The sequence below is a fragment of the Gossypium raimondii genome, chromosome 6 (genome assembly GCF_025698545.1).
Source record: "Gossypium raimondii isolate GPD5lz chromosome 6, ASM2569854v1, whole genome shotgun sequence".
Taxonomy (NCBI): Eukaryota; Viridiplantae; Streptophyta; class Magnoliopsida; order Malvales; family Malvaceae; genus Gossypium; species Gossypium raimondii.
The window spans coordinates 54,178,399-54,189,365 of NC_068570.1; the positions used below are offsets into that span (position 1 = coordinate 54,178,399).

General features: G+C 28.6%; 2 protein-coding genes across 2 annotated transcripts; both read right to left on the minus strand.

The window, feature by feature from the left end:
- Positions 1–407: 407 nt before the first annotated feature.
- Positions 408–1,086, minus strand: LOC105774614 (protein EARLY FLOWERING 4). Its single transcript, XM_012597165.2, has one exon. It carries the CDS (start codon positions 903–905, stop codon positions 567–569), a length of 339 nt encoding a protein of 112 aa, XP_012452619.1. The 5' UTR covers positions 906–1,086; the 3' UTR covers positions 408–566.
- A 7,054-nt stretch (positions 1,087–8,140) lies between these two features.
- Positions 8,141–10,442, minus strand: LOC105774622 (DNA replication complex GINS protein PSF3). The gene is made up of 6 exons (XM_012597175.2): positions 10,257–10,442; positions 10,091–10,159; positions 9,898–9,998; positions 9,280–9,372; positions 8,729–8,868; positions 8,141–8,439 (listed from the first exon to the last, which is right to left on the minus strand). Exons 1-6 carry the CDS (start codon positions 10,299–10,301, stop codon positions 8,330–8,332), a joined length of 558 nt encoding a protein of 185 aa, XP_012452629.1. The 5' UTR covers positions 10,302–10,442; the 3' UTR covers positions 8,141–8,329.
- Between the last annotated feature and the right edge of the window lie 525 nt (positions 10,443–10,967).

Sequence of the window (10,967 nt, forward strand, 5' to 3'; positions counted from 1 at the left end):
CCTGAATTTCAGAATTTTTATTTATATTTTCTTTTTCAGGATAAAAATATTGATATGTCATTAAACTGTTAGAGAAGGGATATAGATAATGTGGCATCTTAGTACATCCTTTATACCAAAAATACCACAAAGTCCAACATTATCTCAAATATGACAATAACTCAACAAGCACTCTCCCCATATATCCTCACCTTAAAACACACACACACACACAAAAGCAAGTAATTTACATGGACCAACAGCTTCAAACAAAATCACAATAAATACCTAAAAACATTCATTTTTTTTAATTTGTTTTTTGTTCAATAAAAATTCAGCCCTCCATCATAGAATCAATCCCCATTCTTGGATTCTTCATCATTGTGTTGATTTCAAAATCCACAAAGTCAAATATTATCTCAAACATGTTTCAAACAAGACAGTGTCCATTCCCATAGATCATCAACTTAGAACACAAAACACAAGCAACAAAAAAACATAGTAAATAACTAAGAAAATACTAAGAACTTAAGGGGTATATTTGTGTTTTTTTTTGCTCAACCAAAATTCATCCTTCTCTCATGGAATCAATCACTATTCTTGGGTTGTTCATCATCATTGTGAAAGGCGGTGGAGAAATTTGAAGACAAATCAGAGTAAAGAGAGACAACCTTGGAGATGTTCCCGTTGAGTTCTTGAATAAGTGCAACGTTTTCGACCATGTTGTGGGGGATCTTCGACTGATGGTTGTCGTTGACCTGTTGGATCAACACACGGTTCCGGTCTAAAACCGACTGAACTTGCTTGAAACTTTGATCAAATGATGCCCAAATTTCAGGGTCTCCATTCACATCCTCTGAATCTTGTTTCGCTTGCTGTTTCAGTTTCTTCTTGTTACTGCTGCTGTTTGTTGGGTTTTTCGCCATGGTTTTCGATTCTTAAAAAGAAGAACTGTCTTTGGTCTTTTTACATGTAAGGAAAATGGCGATTAGACCATTTTTTTGAGGTTTCAGAGTCGAGTTTGTTGCAGAGATAGAAGAGGGGAGTTTTGGGGTATAAATTTCTTCAAGCATAGGAAAGCGGTGGAGTTTGGGAAAAAGAAATGTTTAATTTCACGCGCGACCAGAGCAAGTGTGAAGAATATATTTATTTTTTACGGACAACAATATAAACCGCCATACTGTCACGTGCGTTAAAATATCTGTCCTAAATGGTATAAGCTGTTCTCTCAGTTAGATTTTTGTATTAATATTCTTTTTAATATTACTTAAATTTAAGATTAAAAGGTGAGGTGCAATAATTTAAATTCTTAATTTTTTAAGGGTTAATATGCAAATTTCCATCATATTTTAAATAAAAATTTATAGCTATTACTATCGTTTTGTTGATACTTACCAAAAAATTTTGAAACTAAAGTTTAACTTTTTTTATTAAATTTTACTATTCAATTTTAACTTAAATTAAATTTAATAAAAATACTTTAAATATTTTATTTAAATAATTAAAATTATTAATTAAAATATTATTAATTATTAATTATTAACAAAATTGTTATTTATAAAAATAAAGTATTATTTTTATATTTTAAAAATTTTCAAGTCTTTTTACCATTAAATAAAATTTGAAGTTAATTTATAATTTTAATAATTTTTTTTGTTTCATCATGTCTTTTCATAGTCTATGTTTAGTGTACGCGCTACCTCTTCCAACAATGTTATCTCTAAATTTTGAACTTTGGTTCTATCCATGGGGATTTTTAATAATTTTATAAAGTAGCTTAATGTTTACTATTAAAATAAAAATATTTGAAATAATATTTTTCCATTAAATTTTGTTTTAAATAATTAAAATCAATATCTAATGGTAAAATTTTCTTTAAAAATTAAATTTGGTGGTAAAATGAATTAAAATTCAAAATTTAATGGCTAATTTCGATCACATAAAAGTTGAAGGATAAAATTTTTGAAGTATAATGACTAACATCAATCAAAATAAAATATAATGGCAAATTTCAATATTCACTTATAGTATGGTGGTAAATTTACATTATAACCCAAAAAAATTGTCTTTTATGATAAAATTAAGTAATCTTTTCTATTATTTGAAAATAAAATTGTTAATTTTTTCAAATAATTTTAAGAGCATAATTTTACTCTCACAAGAATTTGATATGGAATATTGAGGTAGAGGACTAAAATGAATAAAATGGGAAATGATATGAAATACTTAAATTATGATATGTGATATGAAAATTATATTGAAATATATCTTATAATATGTAATATGTAATATATAATATGTGTTTGATGATGAAATGGGGTTGTGATTGTGAATTTGACCGAAAAACAATATATGTACTAAATTGCAAAATATTATTATGCAATAGAACAATATACAAAGTACGAAATGCATATGTGACCGAATACATGGAATGAATATGCGAGCAAGATGATTATAGGTATGGAAATGTTTACATATATATATTTGATGCCCATGTAAACTTAGTAAAAGGTTAGGATATGATTGGCATGCCAATGCAAGCTTGTAAATATGTGTTTGTACGGAGATCATTACATGTTATACCGAGATCTATCATTTGTTGCGGATTATCGAGTATAATCTGGTGTGGTGGAAGGATGTATTAGCATATGAAAATGCATTTGATGCCTCCAGGCTTTATACTTCGGCACCTTAATGTGTTGTAGTTTAAGCTCCTACAAGCTATATGGTGTGGTGTAGTTTACCCATATATCGGAGTCCATTTTACTAGGGTTTCATCAGGTGTAACATCCTAATTAGAATTTGAAAAACTTGAACATGTAAATAAATAGATTGACAATAGAATATGATACCGAAATAAATATAAATAAGTTGATAGACTCTAAAAAATGAGTTTGGATGGTATGAAAGCAAGATAAATAATATGATTGCCATGGAATATGAATAGTATAATGTTAATTGCATATAAAGATGTTTCATAGTGTTAGCTAATATTGACAAATGGTAATTGTCAAATGGTATGTATAAGTTATTTGCCTTGCAAATATTGACAAATGCATTAGTTATTTGTCATATTCATATACTCCATCGTATCTAAGATGTGATATTGTTAGATTGGTATATTATAATTTGGCTAAATTGTGTAATGGCGTTATGCATGATCATTGTAAATATTTACATTGTCTTGAATCATGAAGGTACCACTGAGCTTTATCGCTCAGTGTACAGTTTTGTTTTCTTCATGCACAGGTTTAAGTATTTCTTGAAGCCTCAGGACTTAAAGTCAACATATAGACTATCGTTTACGACTTAATAAAATTTGTAAATTGTATTTCATTTTAGTTTTATAGTATGTACCTAGGGACTTTTGGTTAAATGTTTCTAAATGGTTAAGTTGTATGTGATGTAGTCTCATGTTAATGTTTAAAGATTGTGTCTGAATGTACTCATCTAGTTGCGGTGACAAACCTTGGCGTCGCAACAAGGAACAGGGCAAAATTCTCATGGCAAAGCTGTTGCTCCAAGGTCACAACGAGCACAACATAGAGAGTTGCATCAAGACGAGGAATCTCTGACGTCACGATGTCAACCCAAATTTTTGAAATCCTTACAATTGGTCCTATTTTGTCCCCGAGTTAGTAAAAGAACTTTCATAAACTCGTATAAGACCCGAAAATGATTATGTATCATATTATGCACATGTCTTCGTTATATTTGAACACTTGACAATTTGTAATTAAATATAATTTGATCGTAGTTGCTTCAGTAACAAATATGGCACCTTGTAACTCAAACCTGACGATCGGATCGACTAACAAGGTGTTACATCAATAAAAAATTATTTTCCTATTTCAAAAGCAATATTTCATATCATCACGTTTATTTATTTTTTCATAATTTTGCAATACTTTACTATATTTTAATACTTATATACAAGGTTTAATATCTCTTTTAGCCTCTATATTATAATTGAATTATCACTTTAGTACATGCATGATTAAATGCTAAAAGTTACATATTTTATGTAACTAAATTGGTTAATTTATGAGAATGCACCACTAATTTTGCCATATTTATTGAATTTTGTGCAGGAATGTAATTTGGGGCTAAATAGAAGAAAAAGGAAACAATTGGACCAAATTAAAAAAAGAAGCAAAGAAGGAGGGCCAAAGTAAAATTTTTCCAATATTAATTAGCTGAAAATTTTGTTGACTTAGTGGGGGAGATTATTTTGGGATTTATTTTATTATGGGATATTTTTTCTTTAATTTCCTATGACTAGTTAGTTCCTAATTTAGTAAATCCACTAGTATAAATAGAGCTTGTATTGTTCATCAATCAAAAAACATTTAGCTTTTATCTTTCAAATTCTCTCCTTTCTCACGTAGCCTTTGTTATTTCTTAGTTTGTCTTCCTTCAATTTATTAGTTAGCCAACCATCCATTTCACCTTTATTTTCAACTTTTCACAAATTTATTTATTGTCTTTAGTTTCTTTAACTTTCAAACTCTTAAAACTTCAGCTTGTTACTACTTACCATTTACAATTCCTTTTTCAAATTCCCTTTTTAAACCACCCCACTTTAATATATATATATATATTTTTTTTTTTTCACCCCCCATACTCAATCACATCACCCATCTTTTCACCCTTTCTACTTTATTTAATTTATCAAATACCAACATGTCCCAAACTTTAACCAACTAAACCCATTTTCAGCTTTAGGCCGAAATTAGCTTCGTCAAAACTCGTGAGTTACGAACCCGAGCAATTCAACTCCTAAAATTCCAGTACTTATTACTTCTCCGGATTATGAGTATGATTTTGTCAGCTCACAAAGTCAGATCAACACTAAATAATAAAAAAAGTCGTTTGATTTAGAATGGTTAGACGTACAGTTGGAATTCCGAAAGGAACGTTTCTAATCGGTTTTCTGTGAACACATTGGCGTGCCAAGTGGAGATAGCTATTTGGTTCCGTCAAGGGAAGTAGTAACCGGATTTAAATGTCCCACGCGGTTGAGGGCATTGGTTCGAGCTAGGCTCTTCTAGAACGCAAAGCTGCCGGAGTTCTAAATCACGAACGTTTCGTGGTTGTTCGATCGGTAAGAATTAGTTATTGAACGTTCCATAACTAATTTACACAAGGAAGAGTTGGTGTCCAAGGCGTCCTTGGTAGCTATAACTAGCTAATTGGAAAAGAGCAGTTCATCCAATTTCGAGAATCGATTCAAAGACGAGGAAAATTCGTGTCTAAAGCTGAGCTCATTCTAATTAATTTTTCTTAATATTTATTTAACCGTTTTTATTATTCTATTTTCAACTTTTATTTTTGACGTTATTTTTCTGTTAATTTCAGGTTTTCAAATTTTTATCCCCCGAACGTCTTGGGCACGACAGCTGCCCCGACATAAATCTAGTCAAGCAAGCAACAATTTATAGTAAACCAGTCTCTGAGGGATCGACCCTACTCCCTATACTGCATAATTTGCAAACTAAGGTGTAAGTTTATATTGGTGGATTCGACACCCACCAATGCACTATTTTTTAATCAATTTAGCCCTTGTACTTTATTTTTTATCAGTTTAGCTCCTATCCTTTCATTTTGTAATTCTTGTTTCCCAAATCCAATTTTTGTTTATAAAAATGTTAAGCCAACCAATGACACACTACTACGTGTTAAGACAAAACTAAAAGACTTAATTTTTTGAAAATCTAAAAATTTAAAATTCATTAAAAAAACCCAAAATCTTAAGACTTATAGGATTAAAAAAACTAAAAACCATAATTTATTTTTGAAAATTATAAAAAATATTTTAAAAGTTATGAGTATGAGAAACTCATAAAAAATTAAAATTTTCATAAAATGTAAAAAGAATTGTTTGGAATTTTGGTTTTTATAAAATTTTAGAAATTTATGGCATTTTCTGCAAATTTTTAGGGTTGTTTTGTATTTTTTTATATTTTTAAGGAATTTGAGATTGAATGGGAAATTTTTTAATAAAAATATAGATTGAGTAACAGGTATACAGAATGAAAGTTTAGGTGTCAAACTAATAAAATAAATATTATAAGTATAAAAGTGATAAACTAAATAGCAAAAAGTATTAAACCTATATGCAATATTACAAATATATGATATTCCAAATAAGTAAAATAAAAAAAAAACTATTTAAAATATATATTGCAGCATAACTGTTGTTAGAAGAATACACCAGATCTGATATCAAATGTAGATAAAACCACGCGCCAAACATGAGACTGGTTCTAAGGCTCATAACAAATATCTTACGGCGTACTTCAATTAAAAAGTGGAAAAGTCCCCCTTTTTTATACCCAAAATATCTCCCAATAATAATATAGCTAAAAATTGCTCCCCCTTGCTTTACTTTTATGTACATTTAAAATTGGTATAGTAATTTGTTTCACTCTTCAATTTTATTTAAAAGAAAAAAATATTTTAAGTTTTTGCTTTTAACCCTTAAATTCATATTATTTGTTAAATTACTCTCAAAATGTATAAAAAAATTAATGTCTGTTAATTTTATTAACATAGCATCCATGTATGTCTATGTCAACAATCAATTATTTTATTTTTTAAAATTCAAAAATTTAAAATTTATTAAAATTTTTAAAAATATTTAATAATACAAATTATAATAATAGTCTATAATTTTAATTTTTTAAAAATAATTAATTATTAATGTAACCTACATGTAAATTATCATGTCAACAAAGTTGACATTAATTTTTCCAACCATCTCAAGATGTTTTAACAAAAAAAAAAAAAGCTTGTTTAAAGGATAAAATAAGGTTAGGCAGAAAAACTGACCAAATTGGAAATCAATCCAAACCAAATATTTGGACATTCTATGAAATACAAGTTAAAAAATTATAATTACCCAAAATCAAACCAAATTTTATTTTTATTTAATATATATAATTAATTTTAATTTTTATGATATAAAATAAATATTTTATATTTAAAATTGTAAAAATAATTTAAAGTTCTTGAAAAGATCTTATTTTTAAACATTAAACATATTTATGAAACGATCTTAAAATTTTCTCAAATAATATTCAAAATAAATAAAATAAAGCTCATTTTGTCAAAATAAGTCTAAAAATTAAAACAAAAATTAATATAAAAATTCAAAAACCGAACCAGACCAAATTATAAAGAATAATTCAAAAAATCTAAAAATTTCAACCAAATCAATCTCTCCTAACTAAAAGAGATGAAAATTAAATAAATAACTCAAATAACTTTTTTTATAAAGTTGAAGAGTTAAATAAGTATCATACCTTTTAAATTTTAAATTAATTCAAACTTAAAGCATTCTAATTAAATTTTCAAATATTAATATCAAATCAATTAAATTGTTCCATTAACTTTATCTTTAAATACCAACTCAAATCTAACCTAAAATATATGTAAACTACATGTTGCTTGTTAATATAAAATGTTAATACCCCAAACCAATGCCTAATTTCAAAAAAATTTAAACCTAAGTTTAAGCCTGTTCCACCCAAGTTGACTCAAATGATCATTTTATTATTAAAAAATAAAATTGAAAACTCAATTGACATTAATATTATTATCAATATAGAAATATGTGAATTTGTATATGCTAAAACACATTATCCTCCTTTTAAAAGTTAAAAACTATAAATAATTTCCAAACATTGTATTACAAAGAACAAATATGAAAAAAACCTATAATGAAATTAATATTAAAAACAATTTTTATTTAAATTTAATTATAGAAATAGTTTATGTATTTTTATTATTTTAAATAATAAAACAATTAAAGCAAGCAAAACTATCTTATATGTGAGCACCTCTACTATTAAATATATAACTTAGATTTGAAATGTCGAAAAATTGATCCTCTTAAATTTTATTAATACTAAACTTTTTATCATACCAAATTTAAAATTTTCATATAATAAATGCATATATTTACAATTTAATACATATAATTTAAATATACTCCACATCACGCCCAAATTAGCTGCTAAACAAATGAAAAATTATCTAGTATTTTAAAACTTAAATTATCTTAAAGTTCAAAAGATTATATTAACCCAAATGATTTTATTTAGAATAATTTAAAAGTAAAATTTAAATTCAATAATTGAAACTCTTTTATCATATGCTATTAAACTAATTAAACTCAAAGACTTCAATTATCAAATTAGGTTAACCTAATTAAACTCACAAATCCGAATAACATAAACAAATATAATATTGATATACATGTGATCGACATTTTTCATCAATTTCAGTCGGCAAACTATAAGTGAATATGTTACCTTTATGAGAGGCATCTTGAGGTTAGGATATCAACTTATTCAAATGACCTCCTTTTCCTTCCAAGAACTGAAGCTCTTTGAAGCCTGGGGCCGCCCATCCGCCACTTCTTAAAGGCCGACATCGAAACTTGAGCTGCTTCATACACTACAAAGATGAACAAAACATAATGGCTATGTTGTTCAACTCGCAATCTTTCTCAAAATACCCATACGCAATGCTTATGCTCGACATATGAATATGATGATATAACTTCTAAGAATCCTCCAAATACAAGGAAAAACTTACAAAAAATTTGGTTGTACTCATGTTAAGCACATATTTGTACCTAACACTCGTACCTAAGGATAACATAGCAGAATTGTAATGTTTATAAATCTAAAGGAGGCATAGCAGTGAAAGAAATAAGCTTTAAATAAAGGAAAAGGATTCTCACAATTTGATTCTTCTTTTGTTAGAAGGGTCAAGAATTTCGAAGCCGTTGTGTATGCTGCAGTATATGCCTTGGTTAAGATCTCCTTATATCTGATCTTGAATGCCGATAAGAGCAAGATTTCAATGGTTTTATCACCAACCCTATCCCATCAAAACACAAAGTGGCGACTGAGAAATCCATTTTTCATTATGTTACTCGGACTTCTTTAAGTATTAGTATCGGACAATTGTGCTCAAACATATACATATATATATAATCCTTTAAAGACTCTCTAGATACCAATTAGAAACAATCTTGTTGGACCAGTTGGATTTAGAAGGTCTACTGGCCAGACAGCCTAGAGATGAACTAAGAGCATGGATCCTACATTGCTTGGATTCTTCAATCCATGAGGACGTAACCTTTAAGGATCCTCTAAATACATAAAAAAGAATACTCAGAAAATTTTAACTAAACCCGTGTTGGATAATATACTTTGTACTTGACGCTTACACTCGAATCCAAATAGCATAGATTCTAAAGATACTACAAGGACTGACGGAGAGACTCACAGTGGTGCTATCTTGCATCCAAACTCATAAAAATATGGAGATCGAGATTTAAGATCCACACAAGCAGCATCAGCTTGGATTTCCAGCCGTGTTCTGGACATATTAAAAATATACATTTAGAAAAACATCATTAGCACGAAGACAACTTTGCAAGCACATAAATCAACACATTAAAAAAATAGATGTGGGACTATCAAATAATTAATCATCATCCTCCCGTTGCAGATAGACAGACTTATGTGAGAATTTATAACTATTTAGTGTTTACTGCTTCAAATAAATCCAAACAATGTTCGTTGAGAAATAAAATCAAACACCTATTGGGTACTACCAAGCCAAATTCAACATACAGAACACCTTCGGATGATCAAGCATTGAAAGGCTTATGGGTGTCCAAAAGCCAGTCGTTAAGATCCGTGATTCTTTCGTCTCCCAGTATAGTTCTTTTTGGACACCACCCAGATACCTTTAAGCTTTGTCACTTTCGCCTAATTCGATTCAAAACAAAGTAAGAGAGTCCTTTTACCTACTAATTGAGCTAAATTTATATTAACAACAGCCAAAATACCTAACAAGATGAATACTTTTTTTGAGAGCTATTTAGGGGAGAAAAAGTACCTTTGATTGAAACAGGCAGGGACGCTTATGGATATGGCTTGCCTTAAGTACAAGTCTTGAGCAAGCCACAATGGAAGCTCCACTTTTGCTCCTTGTTCAACCTAAGATCCAAACATCATAAATTAACCCTTCTTTCTTAAAAACGGGGTTAGAGAGGAAATTTTTTTAAAAAAGAAAAAAGAAAAAAGCTTACGGAGTTTGTTTCAGAACTTGGATCGATTATAACTCCATTTGCTGCTTTATGAAAAACAACTGGAACAAACTGAAGTGTGCAAAAAGATTTGGAAAGAAAAATTAAATGAGGAAATTGAGAATTTAACAGTATGCAAAAAAAAAAAAAGTAAGAGTGTTAAATCAACCTCTTCCTCTGCAAGAATGTCATCGATATTGTAGTAATTCGCCATTTTCTTTTCTTCTTAAAATCCCTTTCTAGATCTCAGAGATGGGCGGAAATTGAGGGAAGGGAAAAGAAGATTATTGATTTAAGGGGTTTAGATTATTTTGGGAAATTGAGAGGGAAATTGATGAGAAAAGGAGGGAAAATTAAACAAGATTTTATTTGTAATTTTCTAATGGACTTTCCTTCTAGCTTCAAAATCTTGCTTTGGTTTAGGAGGATTTTAGGCCCAATAATTAGGGCTTAATTAACCCAATGGGTATTTTATCATATCACAATTCTATTTAAATTATTTTATACTTATCTCAATTTTGATCCATTAATGATTAAAAGATATAAAATTTTCCTCCAAAATACATAAAAATTTGAAACATTCGTATGTTGATATGTGGTCATATCATTTTTTTTTTATACTCATATCATATCTAAATTAATTTCACGTTGAAATCAATATTTTTTTTAAATTGAATCAGTGATAAACCATCGATTCATCCATCCTACTAAAAGTTATTAAAATTCAAAACACAAACAGTGGTTCAACCAATTTTTTATTAACTCAATAGGATCCTGCTAAAAATTACTAAAATCTCAATCAATTTTTTAATCAACTCAATCGGTTCTAGACCTGTACCCAGGCCCGTCTAGGGGTGTTAAATCGGTTAATTGACCCGAA

Bases quoted from the DNA above. Each gene is read 5' to 3' on its own strand.
- LOC105774614 (XM_012597165.2), bottom strand. From the start codon at position 905: ATGGCGAAAAACCCAACAAACAGCAGCAGTAACAAGAAGAAACTGAAA.
- LOC105774622 (XM_012597175.2), bottom strand. From the start codon at position 10,301: ATGGCGAATTACTACAATATCGATGACATTCTTGCAGAGGAAGAG. The intron at 10,160-10,256 runs GTTGATTTAACA...TGCACACTTCAG, and splicing joins ACATTCTTGCAGAGGAAGAG to TTTGTTCCAGTTGTTTTTCA. The intron at 8,869-9,279 runs GTGAGTCTCTCC...TTGATGGGATAG, and splicing joins GGATGCAAGATAGCACCACT to GGTTGGTGATAAAACCATTG.